Source organism: Lipomyces arxii (genome assembly GCF_038497795.1).
Source record: "Lipomyces arxii strain Phaff 12-163 unplaced genomic scaffold V1512scaffold_8, whole genome shotgun sequence".
NCBI lineage: Eukaryota > Fungi > Ascomycota > Lipomycetes > Lipomycetales > Lipomycetaceae > Lipomyces > Lipomyces arxii.
Genome location: NW_027117707.1, coordinates 153939 through 172959, shown reverse-complemented (window position 1 = coordinate 172959; position 19021 = coordinate 153939). Strand labels below are relative to the sequence as shown.

At 42.9% G+C, this 19021-nt stretch overlaps 8 protein-coding genes and 1 non-coding gene across 9 annotated transcripts; 8 read left to right on the top strand and 1 right to left on the bottom strand.

The window, feature by feature from the left end:
* Nucleotides 1-367: 367 nt before the first annotated feature.
* Nucleotides 368-4657, top strand: V1512DRAFT_162151 (amino acid permease-domain-containing protein). The gene is made up of 4 exons (XM_066913072.1): nucleotides 368-688; nucleotides 766-859; nucleotides 908-1173; nucleotides 1226-4657. The coding sequence occupies exons 1-4, from the start codon at nucleotides 563-565 to the stop codon at nucleotides 4385-4387; spliced, it is 3648 nt and encodes a 1215-aa protein (XP_066771346.1). The 5' UTR covers nucleotides 368-562; the 3' UTR covers nucleotides 4388-4657.
* Nucleotides 4657-5659, top strand: V1512DRAFT_162148 (uncharacterized protein). Its single transcript, XM_066913071.1, has one exon. The coding sequence runs from the start codon at nucleotides 4927-4929 to the stop codon at nucleotides 5293-5295; it is 369 nt and encodes a 122-aa protein (XP_066771345.1). The 5' UTR covers nucleotides 4657-4926; the 3' UTR covers nucleotides 5296-5659.
* An 837-nt stretch (nucleotides 5660-6496) lies between these two features.
* Nucleotides 6497-6839, top strand: V1512DRAFT_247833 (uncharacterized protein; the record flags this gene model as incomplete). The annotated part of the gene is made up of 2 exons (XM_066914505.1): nucleotides 6497-6669; nucleotides 6716-6839. The coding sequence occupies 2 exons, from the start codon at nucleotides 6497-6499 to the stop codon at nucleotides 6837-6839; spliced, it is 297 nt and encodes a 98-aa protein (XP_066771344.1).
* Nucleotides 6840-7260: 421 nt separating this feature from the next.
* V1512DRAFT_263066 (argininosuccinate synthase) lies at nucleotides 7261-8910 on the top strand. Its single transcript, XM_066916414.1, has 4 exons — nucleotides 7261-7294; nucleotides 7360-7568; nucleotides 7620-7716; nucleotides 7768-8910. The coding sequence occupies exons 2-4, from the start codon at nucleotides 7451-7453 to the stop codon at nucleotides 8792-8794; spliced, it is 1242 nt and encodes a 413-aa protein (XP_066771343.1). The 5' UTR covers nucleotides 7261-7294; nucleotides 7360-7450; the 3' UTR covers nucleotides 8795-8910.
* On the bottom strand, nucleotides 8873-13387 carry V1512DRAFT_225493 (Gryzun, putative trafficking through golgi-domain-containing protein). Its single transcript, XM_066913822.1, has 11 exons — nucleotides 13096-13387; nucleotides 12754-13044; nucleotides 12229-12692; nucleotides 11869-12184; nucleotides 11129-11816; nucleotides 10968-11081; nucleotides 10600-10919; nucleotides 10439-10550; nucleotides 10335-10389; nucleotides 10126-10286; nucleotides 8873-10076 (listed from the first exon to the last, which is right to left on the bottom strand). The coding sequence occupies exons 2-11, from the start codon at nucleotides 13027-13029 to the stop codon at nucleotides 8923-8925; spliced, it is 3660 nt and encodes a 1219-aa protein (XP_066771342.1). The 5' UTR covers nucleotides 13030-13044; nucleotides 13096-13387; the 3' UTR covers nucleotides 8873-8922.
* Nucleotides 13335-14908, top strand: V1512DRAFT_225491 (RXT2-like protein). Its single transcript, XM_066913821.1, has 4 exons — nucleotides 13335-13506; nucleotides 13562-13596; nucleotides 13655-13936; nucleotides 13992-14908. The coding sequence occupies exons 1-4, from the start codon at nucleotides 13475-13477 to the stop codon at nucleotides 14720-14722; spliced, it is 1080 nt and encodes a 359-aa protein (XP_066771341.1). The 5' UTR covers nucleotides 13335-13474; the 3' UTR covers nucleotides 14723-14908.
* Nucleotide 14909: 1 nt separating this feature from the next.
* Nucleotides 14910-17014, top strand: V1512DRAFT_263052 (beta-tubulin). Its single transcript, XM_066916413.1, has 9 exons — nucleotides 14910-15079; nucleotides 15162-15197; nucleotides 15287-15300; nucleotides 15353-15394; nucleotides 15442-15496; nucleotides 15543-15917; nucleotides 15964-16044; nucleotides 16090-16302; nucleotides 16349-17014. Exons 1-9 carry the CDS (start codon nucleotides 15068-15070, stop codon nucleotides 16862-16864), a joined length of 1344 nt encoding a protein of 447 aa, XP_066771340.1. The 5' UTR covers nucleotides 14910-15067; the 3' UTR covers nucleotides 16865-17014.
* A 221-nt stretch (nucleotides 17015-17235) lies between these two features.
* On the top strand, nucleotides 17236-17306 carry V1512DRAFT_t40. The gene has a single exon. It is a non-coding gene; the product is annotated as a tRNA-Gly (tRNA).
* On the top strand, nucleotides 17277-19017 carry V1512DRAFT_291314 (mRNA capping enzyme-domain-containing protein). Its single transcript, XM_066918252.1, has 4 exons — nucleotides 17277-18185; nucleotides 18234-18616; nucleotides 18663-18829; nucleotides 18878-19017. Exons 1-4 carry the CDS (start codon nucleotides 17457-17459, stop codon nucleotides 18916-18918), a joined length of 1320 nt encoding a protein of 439 aa, XP_066771339.1. The 5' UTR covers nucleotides 17277-17456; the 3' UTR covers nucleotides 18919-19017.
* Nucleotides 19018-19021: the final 4 nt, after the last annotated feature.

Below are 19021 nucleotides of genomic sequence, written 5' to 3'. Positions count from 1 at the left end.
GTTGTTACTTACTCGCCTGTTAATAAAATATATGGACGCTTGAACCGCGATAAGAAGGTGATGAGGTGGCCTGTGTACTGTTGACTCCAACGCTATGGTGTATGCAACTACAATACAACTAACTAGTAATAACTTGATAAAACGCATAACTCGGAACAACAAACACGTTTCTAATCTCATACTGTTGATTAAAATAAACATTAATTGATTCTAATCTGATAAATCCTAATCTGACGTAGATTGACTTGTCAAATCTTTTATCAGATTATCCAGAGTTTAAGGTTAAGTCCGTCAAACTCACGATTACCCGGCTTTAAACACAAATTAATATTTTGGTAAGGAATGAACCATTAGACACAGCCTAGATCTTCCGCTTAACTGAGCATGTTCTGATCCCATAATAAAAACGGAGCTCTTACTGCCGAATAAGCTGTGTCAATGTCTATGGTCTTCACAACTCCACGTGCATAGTCTAGTCTCTCGGTCTATTACCAGCTTATGGTTAACACCGCGTCTTCATAACAGCCAGAGTGCTCATTTATATCATACACTCAGTTTTTACATGGCTGGCCCTAGTATATGGGCGCGCGTCAGAGGCGTTCATAATGCCCGGCATCAGAAACAGACTAGTCTGGAGATGCACAACGAAAAGACTGAAGTGGTAGCAAAGATGGGAACTTTTTCTGGAGTATGTTGAATTCAATGGAAGATCTCAGTCTTCAGCGGTTTTGTCATTGGTCCTATTGAGACTGATCGTATAAATAGGTATTTGTGCCAACCACACTAAACGTCTTATCCATTCTTATGTTCTTGCGTTTTGGCTTTATTTTAGGCCAAGTCGGTGTAATTGTTATGCTAGGTATGTAGTATACACTAAAGAGCAAAACAGGCTTTAATAGACATACAGCAATCTTGATAATATCTTACATTATCGATCTGTTAACGGTGTTGTCAATTTCTGCTATCTCTACAAACGGTACTGTCCGAGGTGGAGGTGCATATTATATGATTTCGAGATCGCTAGGACCGGAGTTTGGCGGCAGCATTGGGATCGTTTTTTATATCGGCCAGGTGCTCAATGCAGGCTTGAACGTTGTTGGATTTGTGGAGCCCATCTTGTCAAACTTCGGCAACGAATATGGCATTACCGCGCAAATTCTTCCGGAAGGACAGGTACGGCTTCATGTTTCAATTATGTTTGAAAGGATGATCTGACTATGTGTAGTGGTTTGAGTTTTTATACGCAACCTGCCTGCTTCTGCTGTGTACAGGTGCTTGCATGCTAGGATCATCTGCATTCACAAAAGCGGGATACGTTTTATTTGTAATTCTAGTTTTATCGACACTGTCTGTGCCGTTGTCAGCATTTTTTGTCAAGGAACATTATATCCCGGAATTCGATACTGTCTACTCTGGACTGTCGCTAACGACACTTCGCAATAACACTTTACCAATGTTTACAGCTGGTGCTGCTGGAAGTGGAATGACGGGCAAGGAGAACGTTCGCAATATATTTGGAATTTTCTTCCCTGCAACTGCAGGTATATTTGCTGGTGCTAGTATGTCTGGAGATTTGAAGACACCAGGAAAAAGTATTCCTAAAGGAACGCTGTATGGCTTGCTCATGACATTTGGCTTCTATGCCCTTGTCATTATTTCAATGGGTGCATCAATTCCTCGTCAACTGATGTACACTGATGTTCAAGTTCTTCAAACCGTCAATCTGTCCAAATATGTTATCCTGTTGGGAGAAATGTCCACTGCATTGTTCTCTTCTATTGTTGGAATTTTGGGTGCTGCGAAAGTGTTGCAGGCTATTGCGCGCGATGACATTTTACCTCAACTTGCGATTTTCAAGCAAGGAACAAAGATCGGAGATGAACCACTATACGCGGTCGTCGTCACATATGTTCTGTGTCAGATCACACTTTTTTTCCCAATTAACACAATTGCTAGCTTTGTGACGATGGCATTCTTAATGACTTTCATTGTTACTAACGTTGCTTGCTTTTTGCTCAAGATTGGTAGCGCTCCCAACTTCCGGCCATCGTTTCACTTTTTTAACTCCGTCACAGCTCTTGCTGGTGGGGTTTTTTGCATTGCTACGATGTTTGTCGTGGACGGAATTTACGCCAGCATTATCATTGCAGTACTGATTGGTCTCTTTCTCATAATTCATTACGTTGCACCGCCAAAATCTTGGGGTGATGTATCGCAATCCTTGATTTACCACCAGGTCAGAAAGTACTTGCTGAGACTGCGTCAAGACCACGTCAAGTTTTGGCGCCCTCAGGTTTTGCTTTTTGTACACGAGCCTCGTTCGGCTTGGAACTTGATTCAATTTTGCAACTCGTTAAAAAAGGGTGCTCTTTACATTCTTGGTCACGTTGTTGTTATGGATGATTTTCAAGAAGGACTGGCCGAAATGAAGCGACTACAAAATGCCTGGATTAAGCTGCGTGACATGAGTAAGGTCAAAGCCTTTGTCCAAATGGCAGCTGATCCTAGCTTCGTATGGGGTGCTCGCAACATTGTCATGCAAGCTGGTCTTGGAGGAATGAAGCCGAATATTGCCGTACTTGGCTTCTTTAACGTTGATTCATACAAAGAGCGAATGACAGGTGAGGATATCAGTCCTGTACCGACAAAGATAGAAGAGCAACGCCCATTGCTGCAAGATTCCTTTAAAAAGAAGTCGGATATTGACGGTTTGCCAACTGACAACGTGAAGCCTGGGAGCTCTATGACCGTGACGCAGTACGTCAACATCATTGAAGATCTTTTGGCTATGCAAGTCAATGTAGCAATTGCACGCGGGTTTAAAAATCTAGAACTCCCCTACTCTTGGGTTCCGGAAGAAGATAGAACAAAGAAATTCATTGACCTGTGGCCTATTCAAATGTCAGCACAGTTGTTAGAACCCAATGGAGAGGGTAGTGTGCTGAGTACCAATTTCGATACATACACTCTTATTTTGCAACTTGGTGCCATCTTGCGCACAGTTCCTGCGTGGAAGAAGTTTTATAAAACCCGTGTTTTAGTTTTTGTTGAATATCGGGAAGATGTTGAAGAAGAACGTGGACGTGTTAAGACTCTTCTCGAGAATTTGCGTATTGAGGCCGAGGTTTGTGTCTTTAGTCTTTCAGATGGCTCGGTTCCAGCGTACGAGACAATTCTTCATGGAATGCCAGACCGTACAGGCAAGGTCGAAGCTGCATTTGGAGATGAATCGTGGTGGATTGAGTTACAAGATTCGCGACAACTACTTGAGCGTGCCGATCTTGTTGAGCAGGGCAAACCAATTCCAATGAGCTACTTGAATGGCGAGATCGCGCTTTCACCATCTGCGATAGCCGGTATCTCGTCTGTTGCGACTTCGGTTGTCAACGCTGCGGGTGTGATTGCATCGGGAAATGATGTCCCTGAGTTAAAGAATATTCTACGGAAACGAAGGCAGACTATGACCAAATTACAAAAGATTGGCATGTCGTTCAGTATGCAGACCTCTAACTTAGCTGATGCTGATGTTGAATATACAACAACCTTTGATGACGAAGACGACGATGAAGATGAAGACGAATTGACAGGCGAGCTTGATACTGGTTACTCTACGGAAGATACCGGTGTAGCCAGCGGGTCGCGCAGAAAGGGAAAGAGCATTGATTTGACGCCGACCTCTACTTCATCTAAGAAGTCTAACAGATCAAGTTCGATTACATCGAATTCAACACTTTACAAGCACTCGTCACAAGAGTCGGCGATTGCGGAAGCACAGAACAGAAACTTGATTGATATCGAGAGCTCCGCGGCGGACAATGGAAGCTCATCGGCCTCTGTGGCATCTCCAAGACCATCTTCGTTCAGAGAATTCAACGCAAGACCAAAGATGTCTCACCAGTCGTCTCTCGTCAACTCAATATCAGGTACCACAAGAAGTCGGAGATCAATGCCACATTTTAGCGGTCGGACCATGCCGCATTCTGAAGTTTTGGCAGAAGAAGACGGACAGAAGACGATTCAATTTGCACAGAATTCGAAGTATAATTCTGCATCGAGTGGGAAAGAACACCTACTTGCCACGTCATCTGACAGCTCAAGTCTAGCAAAAACACTGTCGGCAATCACGAATCCGTATCATGATGAGCGTTACTTATCATTCAACGACTTGCCAGCTCATGCACAGCATGTTATTTTGAATGACTTAATGTCAACGCAGTCGCGAGATGCAGCTGTTTTGTTTGCGACACTGCCCGCTCCTATGGCTAACACGTATCAATCAGAGGAAGACTCGATTGCATATCTCGATGAGTTAGATAAGTGGTGCAAGGACTTGCCGCCAACGCTGCTGGTGCACAGTCAGAGTGTTACCGTAACGATGGCGCTTTGAGTCTTTTGATTTATGAATTAAAAGTTGTTTATGATTTATTTTGTTGGATCGGTATATTACATATTCATGGTTTTCTGTGTAGCTGCACTGGAGATATGCATTGCTTGCTACGATGGGGTTTATTATTTTTTGGATCTGGGAGGTTTCTGGGTCTGATCATTCATAAGTTTAAACAGGATGAGAGATGCTGTAATTTGGCAAAAGCTTATTCCCACCGCATTATAATTATGTGTTTTCAACGTTTCAAAATATAGCATCTGGGTGTTCCCAATTATACCGTTTTTGTGTTCTGTGAAGTTTTCTTGTAGTGGTCACGTTCTGGGTTTGGGATCGCGTCACCAAAATAAACAAAGCATCTTCAAACAGCAAGCACATCCTACATCTGCTCAAATCATACTTTAGCTGCCAGTTCTGTTGTATATAATTACACACAATACAGAACTGGCGATAGAAACCAATTGATTGCACATCGAAGACTGATTTGAACACACCTTTGTTGACATTGGACAAAGAATCCAATTTGATCTGGCAGAGTCCCGATGGCGTCTTCAGATTTACTTTATTATTTATCAACATGTTCCTCTTACGCTCTATCAACAGTTCAATACTCTAAGATTGCGTTGTGTCACGTATATAGACTAGCAGGTCCGCCGTTAGCCTCGCTAAAAACACCCGAGCCGGATCTGTTTTCAGTTTTCATGCTTGTCGTGATCTTATGGCTGTCTTTACTGATAATAAATCAGGCAGTACGAATGACTTACGGAATAGTTGCAATGGCAATGAAAGTCGCAATTGTAACAGCAATTGCTGGATCAATAATATGGGTAGCCAATCAAGGAGTAGAGGAGGCGGGAAGGGAGGTCGGACTATTGGCAAGGGTTTTGATTGAATATTTTAAAAACGTGTAAGGTCCACAATATGTAAAACAAGAAAAAACAGTATAGAAGTAATTATTAAAAAAAAAAGAGAAGATATTCGGTTGCCAACTATCGCATTTCCCATTACCATTCAATATTAAACTCCGCTACCCGTTTCGCCATTCCATGGCAAAGAGTTCTTTGCTAGATTGCTCTACTCAAGGGTACTCAATTTCTTAGAGCGGCAGCGAAGACAGGTTACCCGTATCTCGCATTAAAACCGCCAACCACAAAATTCGAACCGGACAGAATAAAACAGCTTAGGTAATCCCAAGCAAACAGCAACGAAGGAAATTAATAAGCTCCCAAACCATTGAGCCATTACAGCTATAAAAATTTGTAGCTTTTCTCGTTTATTATATACCCTTAAAAATTGTTAAAAAGTTGTTTTTTTCGTCTTTTTCATGTTGAAATACAGACAAGCTTGCTAATCTTACCAATAAGTTGGCAGATAATAATTTTCTTTCAAGAAACTAAACGAAAAACATGATTTTGATCTCTGTTGAGGTGAATTTTCGTACAATAAGGTTTAAAATAAAGTTTAGCAAATGCATAGCGTATGACGTTGCGTACAAAGAATACGCAGAAATGACGACACTCGACGACTCAACTCTTTCAACGTCGGTTCTCTTCAACCATCTTTTTAATGTTCATGGTTCTAACTCGTCGGTTTAGACACTCGCTTCGACTAGTCTGCACGTGTGTAACTCTACAATCGTGGTTTACTGTTTGAACATAATTGAACTCGATATGAAGAAGTGAAATTGCCTGTGCATTCTGGTACATCTACACTTTGTTAATGAGAGTAACAAGCTCAATAATTATGCTCTGCTTTACTTTCGTTGTAGAAAAGCGCGCGAGAATGAGCATCAGACTGGTAGACTGGCATTAGGCTTGCCTCCCCTCACCGCTTGTACTGTCTATTTCCAATTCTGTCGATCTCTCATTGCACATTTTAGCCAAAAAGATTTCTGGGCATCCAAAAGTTAAGTGATTCAGTAGCCTGAAAAGGATTTTATAAAGCAAATGTTGCCGTCTTATTTTCTTCCACATTGTATATCTTACCCAACCAAAGTACTTACTCTTCACACTTACCTTTCATACCTATCGGTTCTTAATCAACATGCGCTTCTTCAAAACCGTTTTTTCACTGCTTGCTATTTTTGTCTCCATTGCTCTTGCAAACGAAATAATGGGAAGAGATGAACACAAAGATGAACATAAAGATGACCACAAAGACAAGAAAGAACAAGAGCCTCAGCCTCCGCCTCAACCTCAGATTCCACAATGCGCTGGTCTCTGCATCTTTGCCAACATTGACGTTGCATGCTGCAACCCTGTTTCGTTGGATTGTCTTTGCACAAGGTGAGTTATCTTTAGCATTACTTCATATCGACTAACAGCAATACAGCAAGCCGTTTATAGAAGCGGTTACAAAGTGCGTGCTTAAGGAATGCCCCGTGCCAGACTATATCCCGACTGTGAAATTTTTGAAGACGACTTGCGGTCCGTCCTTGGTCAATGCCATTTTCTGATTAAGATTTTACAAGGCTGACTGTAGCTGGCTTGGCTACAGCTCAAGTTAGTTTTATGTTGGTTCCATTGTTCCACTGAGTTTAATTTGTTTAATTTGCTTTGTTTTTGTTGTGATAATGTGTAATAATCGTCACCGAACTTCTGCTTCGTTTAGTAAGTTACACTAGTTGCGCTGTATCAATAAATACTGTGTAATAATTGTACCCACATTTTATCATTTTAGCGATTGTAAACACAAGCGAATAAAGCAACGAGGACGATCTAGTAACTTACAGGCCTTGCAAGGTTAGAAAAAAAAAAAGGAAAAAAAAAAGAGGACTCATATTGTCCAGTAGACCATTCTCTTGACTCCAGGGTTAGGTTTGAATTGCCTGTGAGTCAACATCTCGAACGAGGCTCGGATGAAAAAAATATATCGGATTCGATTCAACTTTTGACAATTTTGTAACAAAAGGTAACTATACCGCCCAATTTCTTTTGGCATTGATTTTACAATGATCTTATACGCTAACATATTAGTACATTGGAAGCAAATTGTGGCTCGAGTTTTATAATTTAGCTTCAACTGTGCCTTCTTCAATTAATTTCTATTCTCACACTACTCAAAATAATGTCAAAGGGAAAAGTTTGCCTCGCTTACTCTGGCGGTTTGGATACCTCAGTCATTTTGGCGTGGCTTCTCGAGCAAGGATACGAAGTCATTGCCTTCATGGCCAATATAGGTCAAGGTAAGTCAATCGTGGTTCGTGAAGGATTTTAACAAGCTAACATGTTATCAGAGGAGGACTTTGAAGCTGCTCGTGCCAAGGCCTTGAAGATTGGTGCCACCAAGTACGTTTTGGTTGATGTTCGCAAGGAGTTTGTCGAGGAGCTTTGGTAAGACAATACTGTGCAATTCAGATAGACAATTATTAAGGTATCTCATAGCTTCCCAGCTATTCAGGTTAACGCAATCTACGAGAATGTCTACCTTTTGGGAACTTCGCTTGCCCGACCAGTCATTGCTCGTGCACAGATCAAGGTTGCCCAGGAAGAAGGCTGTTTTGCTGTCACCCACGGTTGCACCGGAAAGGGTAACGACCAGGTCCGATTCGAGCTTGCATTTTACGCTCTACAGCCAAGCATCAAGTGCATCACACCCTGGAGATTGCCCGAATTTTTCGACCGTTTCGCTGGTCGCTCTGCTCTGCTCGCTTACGCTGCCGAGAAGGGTATCCCAGTCCAGCAGACCGCTGCTAAGCCATGGAGTACTGATGAGAACTTGGCGCATATTTCGTTTGAGGCTGGTATTTTAGAAGATCCTGATACCACTCCTCCAAAAGACATGTGGAAGCTCACCGTCGACCCCGAAGATGCTCCCGATGTTCCCGAGAAGTTTACCGTCGTTTTCGAGAAGGGTATGCCAGTGAAGCTCATTTACGAGGATGGCAAGGAGGTTACCGACCCGGTCGAGCTCTTCTTAACTGCGAACACCATTGCTCGCAGAAACGGTGTCGGCCGTATCGACATTGTCGAAAACCGATTTATTGGTCTTAAGTCTCGTGGATGCTACGAGACTCCCGGTCTCACCCTGTTAAGATCCGCTCACATTGATCTTGAGGGCCTTGTCTTGGACCGTGAGGTCCGTGCTATCCGTGACCAGTTTGTCACCACCACCTACTCCAAGCAGCTCTACAACGGTATGTACTTCACTCCTGAGTGCGAGTACGTCCGATCCATGATCCCTGCTTCCCAGAAGAACGTTAATGGCCAGGTCCGATGCGCGGTCTACAAGGGCAACTTTATTGTCCTGGGCAGATCTAGCGAAACTGAGAAGCTCTACGATGCCAGCGAGAGCTCCATGGACGAGATTGGCGACTTCCAGCCTACTGATGCTACAGGATTCATTGCTGTCCAAGCTATTAGACTGAAAAAATATGGACGGGCAAAGCAGGAAAAGGGTGAGGAGTACTAGATGTGTGTAAAGTAGATGAGACCTTGGCAGTTGTTGCAGTGTAATAAAAAAATTTGCTATCTTAAGTATTCCTACTTTTTGTTTGAAAAATCAATGGCATTGTGTGGTAACTATGTACAGCATATATTCTATTTCTCGTCGGGTTGTGTCTTCGAGATATTGACATAAACGGCTCCTGTTCTGAAGTCAATTCTTAGTTTGTCGGTCGCAGGAAACACGCTTAAACTCTTCTTAAAATGAGTATCATACACTCTGAGCGACGGAACTCTCTGCCAGCCCGACGTGACTGCTAGCGGTAGCAAACTGTACTCGAGCTTGCGCGTGCTGTACGGAAGCACGCGTACACCAATCTGTTTTGCCCCTTCATATCCAAAATTCGTGTGCTGAAACGGACCTTTTTCCTGTTGTGCCGGGTTCTTGGCTGCGCCTTCGGCGGTTGCGTCTAGAATCGTTTCCTTGGAGTATGACTGTTGACGTAGCTGATGCCGAACAGGATATGATAACGACATGTCGTTGTTCAAATCCAAAGTTACAGAGAACGTCAAGATGTGACTCGTTGCGTTTTCGATAAAGTACACTAGATGTACATTTTCTGGAGACGTTGAGCCAACATCCATCAACACTCTAGGTTCCAACAGTGGAATTGTCAGTTTCAAATTTGGTAATTTAAACAGATTTTGCTGTGTTTCAGTGCTGCCGTTACCGTTTGTACGACTCCATGACAAGACCAGTTGCGCATCGGCTGTAGCAATTCGCTTCTCAGTCACGTCACTATTCGTAACATCCATTACAAAGTCATGCTCATAAACGTCCGACAAGTCATTTCCATCCTGAACAAACATCTTTGGCCCTTCGTGCAATATATTGCATTCAATTCCGGTCGCATTTGTGATATCGAACTCATAGTCGTGGATTTTGAGATTTTTCAAGTCGACAGCATCAATCGTGGCAGACAAACACCATCGTCGCGTGATTGGTGGGCTATGCGACTCCAAATCGTAAATGAAAAACGGACTTGGCCATCTCTTAGGGTAGATTCTTGGTGCGAAATCGTAGGAAACTTGAAATGGTAGTATCACAGGCAGATCAAGGCTTTGTGTTTTGACAATCTCAACTCCTGGCTCTGACTCCAAGTAGTATGTAGCAACAATTTCTACAATCAAACCAGACACTTCGCTAGGCATGTCGATCGAGAATTCAGCTGTTTCCACCTCTAAACCAGGCATAAGGCCAAGCTTCAATAGTTCTTTGGGCTCTTTACCAACCCATGCAACCGACGGATCTACATCATCAATCAGAGCCGTAGCACCAGGTAAAATCCAAATACTTACGAGGCTGCTCCTCAATGGTTTGAACGGTCACGCTAAGTGTAACGTCAATGTTTTCTTGTTCTCGGTTGGTGATTGTGAGAGGGATTACCACCTGCTCGTCGACATAAGCGGGACCCTTGAAGCCAGGCACTATATCTATATGGGGTTGCTTTGGAATCACACTGCAACAATCAACATTCATGCAATGTGAAGTATAGCATCGGTCTTACTTTATTGATCGCGGCTTTGGAGCTGTGAATCTTTGAGAGACGTGTCGTCCCTTAACTGGCAAAGAGATTAGAGCAAGGTAGAACAAATCAAAAAAGAATTTTACCTTCTTTCATCCATATAGCTATTGCCTCACTAGATACCGTTTCGTCTGCCAAGTCTAGAGCAACCTTAGCTACAAACGAGTTTCCCACAAAGGTTAATATGACAGATGACGCCTATTCAGAATTCAGACTAGCCAATAACAAGTTCTGCGAGTAAACTTACCTCAGTAAATCCCAAAGTCTTTAAAGCCAAAGAAAATTGTAAAGTGCAAACTCGGTCCGTCTCAAATACCAAGCGAGCTTTTGAAATATTCAAATTGCCATCATCTGTCAGTTTCAGATGTTGAACTCTAGGAGTGGCGCCAGTTGTTTCTAAATCGTTTGTAATGACAACGGATTTCAGTCCTCGTGTAAAGTTGATCTGAATAGATGATAAATCTATGGGCCCTAATTGAGGCGCTTGTAAAAAACGTAGACTCAATTGAGCGTCCACAGAGGAAGCCAGGTGAGCTTCGTGGACCATAAATGCGAAATGCGCCTCGACTACAACGTCAGGGGACAACACGCAAAGCATTTTATATTGCTGCTTACCAAACGGCGTAATACTACCAGACTCGAACTGCAGCTCAAGTTTCTCCTCTTCTGCTCCACTCACACTGTCAAGAAACTTTGAAATCTTGGGTATCTCTGGATTCCACGGAATATCTGACAAGTTAATAAGCCAGAGCCAGTGCAATCATCTTCAATCATACCTCTTGATATACTTTCAAACTGCAACTTAATTAATTCTTCTTTATTTTCTGTCTGTTTGGCAGCTGTGATGGCATCAGCCAACATGCTGCCCAAAATCGAATACCAGCCTTCCTTTCTATATTGCGGCACTGAAAGATGAAAATACTTCAATGCGTCAACAAACGAATTGCTCTTAAAGTATGTTTGAAATATTTCGTAAGCAATGTATGCTTGCGTGCGAGTTTGTGTTTCGTCGTCTCTTTTAAATCTAGAATAAGCACTTTCTAGTAAATGCAACAACAAGGCTGTGTGATCAAATTTCTGTTCCTGTTCTGGAGGTGAGACCAAATAATAGTCACTAGCACCTGTATCAGTGTCAAATGCTCGGTTTTTTCGTTCAACAGTAGCTGCTGCTGCATAAAGATATTGGAAGCCGGAATGATGCAATACGTTCGCCGACGGAAAGTCCGACCCAACAATGCCAGTCCCAACACTAGCAAATGAACTATTTCTTGGAGAAATATCCTCAGGTACCATGTCCAACAACTGACCCAGCATATGATATTGCCGTGCTCTCCATGCGTAGTAACAGTATGTGTCATGTGTGGAAAATCGTTTTTGTACTAGCGCTGTGACACTTTCCATATGAACATTGAAAACTTTTTGGGCCATGATCGGTTGATTTTGATACAGATTGCATTTCAAAATCTGAAAAGTATTTAGCATGCGCCTTTGAAGCCTTAAACAAATTGGGAATTACCTTAAATGCTATAATGTCCAGCAACATACGAGCTTCATTCCAGCGAAAGCTGTCGACCGGAATGGAGTCGAAAAATTCTAGTAAAGCCTCGTACACAATCCCATATAACTTGATCGCAACATCGATTTCCTGTTTATACTCCGCAAAAACAGCCTGCTTGAATTCATACCTTATGTTCCATCCAGCTAAATCAAGCTGACTAGAAGTGGGCAGAGCCGAACTTGATGGAGAGGGAGTGTGTCCGCGTTTTCGTCTGGCGTGCTTTAACAATGCACCGTAGAAATCCAATGCTGTAGGATACAGTGCGCCTTTTAGTCTTAAATACTTTAGTGTGAAATTTGGTAGATACTTAACACTTACTCCTTCACAAATGTTTGAATATCAGAACCTGGCGGAAGAAAGAACAGCCCAGTTCGCGCATCCATGCCTGTTGTTCGACGAAGGTATGTCACCCGATCACTAATATCAATGTTTTGTAAGATAGTTCGGCTACTGACGATGACAATTGCGAGTTTAACATTTCGAGCCGCCATTTGCTTTCTGTGCTCGTTGATCTCTTTAATAAGATCGTTGTCATGACTTAGCTTGACTTGAGTGTCTTCAGTATTTGTGAATATTTCATGAACGCTGACGAAAACAGAAGGGAGCAAATTGCGGTATTTTCTCAGCCAGAATTGGTTCATAATACCATCAGGATAAAGAGGAGACTCCGTCGACAATGGAGATAAAGTCGAATGCTGTACTGTTTGCTTTGTTGTTGACGAGAATGACGAGACCGAAGCTGGCGACAACGGACTAGCTTTTTTTGTTGGCAACTGGAAGTTCTATATAATATATCTCTTAGTATTACTGTTCAGTTATGAGACTACAATCGTAATTTCAAACCTTTGGTACTGCCAATACTCTATACACAGGAGCCGCAGCTTTGCGTTCAGATTTAAGAGCACTACTCTCCCAGACATGACCTTCTGCACCTTCGGTGAATGCTTTCAGCAGTTGTGGTCCATTGGGTAATGATGTGTCTGGAGTAGGTGATACTCTTGGTGAAGTTGAATCGGAGAATGTAAGTCCCGGGGCTGGAGATGATGGCGTGGATGTGAGGCCACTCACCAGCATCAAGGGAAGATTGTGGCATATATATTCAGGTGGATACAAGTCCATTTTAGCCCTTGTGGTCTAGTCAATTGTCAGTTAAAAAGAGTCTATTTGCAGCTAAATCAGACTTACAATCACTTGAGCTGTTCTATTCCGAGTTGATCAATGTGAAGCCTGTTTTGTATGCTAACTAGTATCTATTCTGGAAATAATACAATAAAATCAATTCATGACTTTTGTTTGTTCACTGTTCACTAAAATTGTATCAAATCGAGTATGTGAGTACGCTCAGGTAGTATTACCGAGTAAAGTTCAATTTAGAGTTTGGTCTTGCTTTGCCCCCTGTGTTTTTCACTTTAGGCACTGCTCGAATGAGCACACCTTTCAATGAACACCTCATAGCTCGAAAAATTGCAAATATCGGTCGAACTGAGAGTGTAACGCATGTACAGTTGTGGTCTAGATCTGTACAAAATATTAGAATCTATTGCGGTGAATAATCGGTAAATCAATGGTCGATCAGCGAATTGCCGAAGAGATTTAGTAAGTCTAAATTGGCGTCAGATAGTGTGAACGTTCAACTAAAGAAACAATATAGTCGGTTTAAAGAGGCCTTAGCGCGACCTGCTGATGGTAAGTTTTTTTTTCATAAACATGATCATTCAGTGTTCTAATTGTACCCAAAAATTAGCCTCAGACTCAGACTCGTCAATAGGTGCAGCGACATCAAATAGAGGTCGAAAGTTAAAGCGAAAAGCTAGAACGGTACATGAAGGAAAGCTAGGACTTTTTTATGGAGTAGGCGAGCATCCACAAACTGTTGAATATGCAAACAAGAGAAGAACGGTTGTAAGCCTTAAGAAGCACAATCGCAACGGTGATGAGAGTGAAGATGAATATACAAATGGCGAAGACCCAAACGAAGATTACGGTTATGACGAGGACGATCCATATGCTGATATCGATTTAGAGGGTTTGTGATTGTGTTTGTACTTTCTACTGCGAGCAACTACTAATCTGGTGTCTAGCTATCCTGTCACCTATCGGACATCCCTCAGAGTTACCTACACATCCGGGAATTTCTCGAGCATACACAAGAACAACACTATCAACGCTTGCACGCCGAGCACTTGATCTTATTTGCACAGAACAGAAGCAGTTAACACAAATAAATCGACTATTAGCTGCTTTCTTAGGTGACGACCCTTCTTACATCAGAGACCACAATCTCAATCTTCCAGAAATGTACGATCATGACGGAGAAAGGATGCTGAGCGAGATTGATGCAAATCAAAACGGCACAGCTACCGGAAACGGAAATGGAAATGGGGTAGCTAATGGAAAGGCCAGCGCATTCGCGGACGGAGTAAAAAGTGAACAGCAGGAGTACAACGGCAACGGAGCAAACGGACGGAATGAAAACGAAAATCAGCATGAAGATTCTGAATTGAAGGAAGCAACATTGCATCCTACTCGAAGAGTCACTCGAAACCAGAGCGCCAACGAAGAAGAAGACTTTTTTGCTCTGCCCAAACTCGAAATTGACCGCGACTTTGGCTTCCCCGCAGATACAGCGCAAGACATAAGACAATTAGCCCAGATGGCGGCGCAACGAGGAGAAGAAGTTATACGATCTCTTTACAAAATCAGGAGTGGGCTGTTAAGGGCTGATAGATTTCGGGCAAAGGTATATAAATGGTGTCGGGAAGTGGGCGGAGATGTAAGTGACGGCGATGACGAGTCTGTTATTCCTACATAGACGCTGTTCTTTGAGTATGTATAATTCCTTCCATCTGTATAACATAAACATGTTTTTGTATATATAAACATTATTACATAAGACAGTGTTATGATTTCTACAGCCGGGTAACTTGACGCGAGATGATTCGAACGAAAAGTAAACAAAACAATAAAGTTAGTTAGTGAGAAGCCCCTTGGTTCGTTCACTCTTCTTCAATTCTCACAACAATCTTCTCACTACTCTTACCGGTTTAAATAGCCCCGCTAAAAGGACATTGTACATTTGCTTAGTTAGTGATATTGGTAGTGTTTATTTAATTGTTGATATTAATACTGGTCATCCAGATTGCTTACTTGGATCACAATGAGAGAAATTGTAAGACGCGTCGATCACAGGCTTTCCCCTATTCGATCGGTCTATATTTGCATGTTGAAACAGTATCTAACAGAAAATATAGATTCATTTATCTGCTGGACAATGCGGAAACCAGATTGTATGTCTAGATTGCTTGTTGTGGGGCAAATTAGTAGAATCTTATTAATTTGCATTTTTGTTGATAGAAGAAATACTAATCAGCATTAGGGTGCCGCATTTTGGTATGCCAACCAATTGAGGAGTTTTTAAAGGATGGAACTTATAAACATACAGGCAAACTATTAGTGATGAGCATGGAATCGATGGTTCAGGAGCGTATGTACACGCGCTGGTTAACCGGGCGGCTAATGACATGATTGCAGTTACCGTGGAACAAGTGATATCCAGCTTGAGCGTTTGAACGTTTACTTTAACGAAGTACGCGGGTTTAAATTGTTTGAAATCTCTGGTCTAATGAGAGTAGGCTTCTGGAGGAAAGTACGTTCCTCGTGCAGTTCTGGTTGACTTGGAACCTGGTACTATGGATGCTGTCCGCAGTGGTCCTTTCGGCAACCTGTTCAGACCAGATAACTTCGTTTTTGGACAATCTGGAGCCGGAAACAACTGGGCCAAAGGTCATTATACCGAAGGTGCTGAGTTGGTTGATTCAGTTCTTGACGTCGTTCGCCGAGAAGCAGAGGGCTGTGATTGCCTTCAGGGGTTCCAGATCACACACTCCCTCGGTGGTGGTACCGGTTCTGGTATGGGTACTCTTTTGATTTCCAAGATTCGCGAGGAGTTCCCCGACCGAATGATGGCTACATTCTCTGTTGTCCCTTCACCAAAAACTTCTGACGCCGTATGTAGTCTGCTGATTCAACTTGCCGCATGCTAAATTGGAACAGGTTCTTGAGCCTTACAACGCCACTCTTTCGGTTCATCAGTTGGTTGAGAATTCTGACGAGACTTTCTGCATTGACAACGAGGTTAGCTATGTGAACTTATTGTGCCGATAAATTTTAAAGCTATAGGCTCTCTATGACATTTGCTCGCGTACATTGAAGCTATCACAGCCATCGTATGGTGACTTGAACCATCTCGTTTCAGCTGTGATGTCGGGAATCACCACATCTCTTCGATTCCCTGGTGAGTTGAACAGTGACCTGCGCAAGTTGGCTGTCAACATGGTTCCTTTCCCTCGTCTTCACTTTTTCATGGTTGGATTTGCTCCGTTGACTGCAGTCGTAAGCTATGCAATCAGTTGCATTTGTTTCGGTTTAACATCTCTAGGGCTCAAAGTCTTTCAGAGCACTTAGTGTTCCTGAACTGACACAGCAAATGTTTGACTCAAAGAACATGATGGCTGGCGCCGATCCTCGCCATGGACGGTACCTTACAGTTGGTGCATTCTTCCGAGGTAAGGTTTCTATTAAGGAGGTCGAAGATCAGATGCGAAGCATTCAGACAAAGAACTCTGCGTATTTTGTTGAATGGATTCCAAACAACGTCCAGACTGCTCTCTGCGCTGTTCCTCCCAAGGGATTGAAGATGGCCGCCACTTTTGTTGGTAACTCTACTTCTATTCAGGAGCTCTTTAAGCGAATTGGGGACCAGTTCTCTGCCATGTTCAGAAGAAAGGCTTTCTTACACTGGTACACCGGCGAGGGTATGGACGAAATGGAGTTCACAGAAGCTGAGTCGAACATGAACGACCTTGTCAGCGAGTACCAGCAGTACCAGGAAGCTACCGTGTCGGACGAAGAGATTGAGTATGAGGACGAGATGCCTCTCGAGGACGACCAGTAGAGTTGTTAGATGCTTGCCATTTGAATATCCTTTGTGTTTTAGGAAGTTTGTAAAGCGTACTTGTTGCCATGCTTAGTCTATGTATTTGTACTATTTCGTTTTGCGATTTATCGCGTTCGTCTTTTAGTTTTTAATATTGATTTAAATATGCTACTCGTAAGCTATTCATAATCCTAGGGCAGAATTTGGCTATCTACGTCACTACGCAAGTAATCGATACAAATAACACGTCTATAGAACGACATTCAAATCACTTTAAATCTACTTAAAAATGAATTAAAAAACCAATTGAGCCCCTAACAAAGAAAAGGCGCGGTTTTTTTCACAAACCTTAGTTTCTTAAAGGCAGTTGCTTTAATATTCTCGGTTTTGCTTGATTAGTGTAGCGGTATCATGCGTTCTTCCCAAGGACGCGACAGGGGTTCGACTCCCCTATCAAGCACTAATTTTTGTAATATTGTCAGCTTCGTAAATTTTTTTTGTTGGCAGGTTTACGACTTGCCAAAAGTGCCAAGCGAGTGACGAAAGGGATATTTTGTTTTATTGACGCTGTTGGTGGTGTTGACGTTATGACGCACTGACCAGCTGCTTAATGTGTTTTGCGGTGACAGTAAACGAAAGCCAGGGTTTATATACACAAAGAACATTAGCAATGGCTGGTGCTGAGAAGGGCGATGTTGTTGACAGGTTTGTCGGAGAGCAAAAAGAGAATGAAATACAGAAATCAACGTTAGAGTCAGACGGTGGCGTGAAGAAAATAGAAACTAGTGCATCACCTAGCAAATCAGCTGAAGAAAGGCCAAAGAGGCCCAGTTCAAGCGAAGTGAAAAGCAGTGAGCCACAGGTTGAGCCGACGTCACCTCCACGATCACCGCCACGGAAGTTGAAGCGTCCATCTGCGGCAGCGCGGCGACCGTACGATGATCGTGAGAAAGAAGACGTTAAGCGGCGAGTAGTAAATTCGGAACGACCACAGACAGAGCTTGCGCGACGCTCGGTGGACTCAGTTGTCAGACAGCATTATAATGCACGTCCTGAGAATGGTGTTGGGCAGCGACAGCAATCGCCCATCATTAAGCTGAAGTCGTTCAACAACTTCATAAAGTCTGTTCTGATAAAGAGGTTTGCCAGTCGGGATGACTTGGTGCTGGACATGGGATGCGGTAAAGGCGGAGATTTACTGAAATGGGATATTGCAAATATAAAGGGATACGTCGGAGTTGATGTTGCCGACGTGTCTATAGATCAGGCAAAGGGTCGGTTTAGAAGTATGCGTCGAAAGCGGTTTTGGGCTGAGTTTTTTGCTGGTGACGCATTTGGGGTACGTCAGTTTAATGTTTGAAATGAGCAGCTATTAATGTAATTGTAGCTGCCACTGACAGCGACTTTACCACGAGATCTCTACTACTCTGTGTTTCCAGTTGACGTCGTGACGATGCAATTCTGCATGCACTATGCGTTTGAGACCGAAGCCAAAGCGCGGCAGATGCTGGAAAACGTGTCAAAGTCACTGCGCCGTGGCGGCAAGTTTATTGGCACGATCCCGAATTCGGACGTCATTCTCGAGCATATTGACAAACTGCCACCCGGTGAAAAAGAGTGGGGTAATTCGGTTTACAGTGTGCGATTTTTCGACGATCCGCCTCGAAACGGACGCTTTTCGCCGCCGTATGGACATAGATATTTGTTTTTTTTAGAGGACGCAGTTGAGGACGTGCCTGAATACGTTGTCCCGTTCGAGATTTTCCGAGCGTACGTTAAGTTGCTGAGATTCAGTGTTGCTGCTAAATGATTCTAGAATGGCAGAAGACTACAAGTTGGAACTGGTCTATCGTAAAGGTTTTCACGAGGTGTTTGACGACGAAACTAGTGAGCATCCAGAACTATTTGACATTTGTCGTCGGATGGGAGTTACCAAGAGTGATGGTTCATACGGAATTGAAGGCGATCAAAGGGAAGCAGCAGGTATGATTTATCACTGAAAATATCAAAGGGTTTTATCTAACATAGTAGGGTTTTATCTTGCGTTTGCGTTCGAGAAACTTGCTGGTTGATTGGTAATGTTTTGGTTGTGTTACGCTATTGTATATATATACAAATAAAATAGACGATCGAGTATAGTCGCGATGGTTTGGTTGGTGCGGACAATTAGGGGTA

Coding starts and splice junctions, on each gene's coding strand:
- V1512DRAFT_162151 (XM_066913072.1), top strand. CDS start 563: ATGGCTGGCCCTAGTATATGGGCGCGCGTCAGAGGCGTTCATAATGCC. Junction 689..765: donor AGATGGGAACTTTTTCTGGA/GTATGTTGAATT, acceptor TCGTATAAATAG/GTATTTGTGCCAACCACACT. Junction 1,174..1,225: donor AAATTCTTCCGGAAGGACAG/GTACGGCTTCAT, acceptor GACTATGTGTAG/TGGTTTGAGTTTTTATACGC.
- V1512DRAFT_162148 (XM_066913071.1), top strand. CDS start 4,927: ATGGCGTCTTCAGATTTACTTTATTATTTATCAACATGTTCCTCTTAC.
- V1512DRAFT_263066 (XM_066916414.1), top strand. CDS start 7,451: ATGTCAAAGGGAAAAGTTTGCCTCGCTTACTCTGGCGGTTTGGATACC. Junction 7,569..7,619: donor CATGGCCAATATAGGTCAAG/GTAAGTCAATCG, acceptor ACATGTTATCAG/AGGAGGACTTTGAAGCTGCT. Junction 7,717..7,767: donor GAGTTTGTCGAGGAGCTTTG/GTAAGACAATAC, acceptor GGTATCTCATAG/CTTCCCAGCTATTCAGGTTA.
- V1512DRAFT_225493 (XM_066913822.1), bottom strand. CDS start 13,029: ATGGACTTGTATCCACCTGAATATATATGCCACAATCTTCCCTTGATG. Junction 12,693..12,753: donor GAGTATTGGCAGTACCAAAG/GTTTGAAATTAC, acceptor TATATTATATAG/AACTTCCAGTTGCCAACAAA. Junction 11,082..11,128: donor GTTTGAAAGTATATCAAGAG/GTATGATTGAAG, acceptor TTAACTTGTCAG/ATATTCCGTGGAATCCAGAG.
- V1512DRAFT_225491 (XM_066913821.1), top strand. CDS start 13,475: ATGGTCGATCAGCGAATTGCCGAAGAGATTTA. Junction 13,507..13,561: donor CGAATTGCCGAAGAGATTTA/GTAAGTCTAAAT, acceptor GAAACAATATAG/TCGGTTTAAAGAGGCCTTAG. Junction 13,597..13,654: donor CTTAGCGCGACCTGCTGATG/GTAAGTTTTTTT, acceptor CCCAAAAATTAG/CCTCAGACTCAGACTCGTCA.
- V1512DRAFT_263052 (XM_066916413.1), top strand. Junction 15,497..15,542: donor TGAACGTTTACTTTAACGAA/GTACGCGGGTTT, acceptor TAATGAGAGTAG/GCTTCTGGAGGAAAGTACGT. Junction 15,918..15,963: donor CACCAAAAACTTCTGACGCC/GTATGTAGTCTG, acceptor AAATTGGAACAG/GTTCTTGAGCCTTACAACGC.
- V1512DRAFT_291314 (XM_066918252.1), top strand. CDS start 17,457: ATGTGTTTTGCGGTGACAGTAAACGAAAGCCAGGGTTTATATACACAA. Junction 18,186..18,233: donor TTGCTGGTGACGCATTTGGG/GTACGTCAGTTT, acceptor ATGTAATTGTAG/CTGCCACTGACAGCGACTTT. Junction 18,617..18,662: donor CCGTTCGAGATTTTCCGAGC/GTACGTTAAGTT, acceptor AAATGATTCTAG/AATGGCAGAAGACTACAAGT.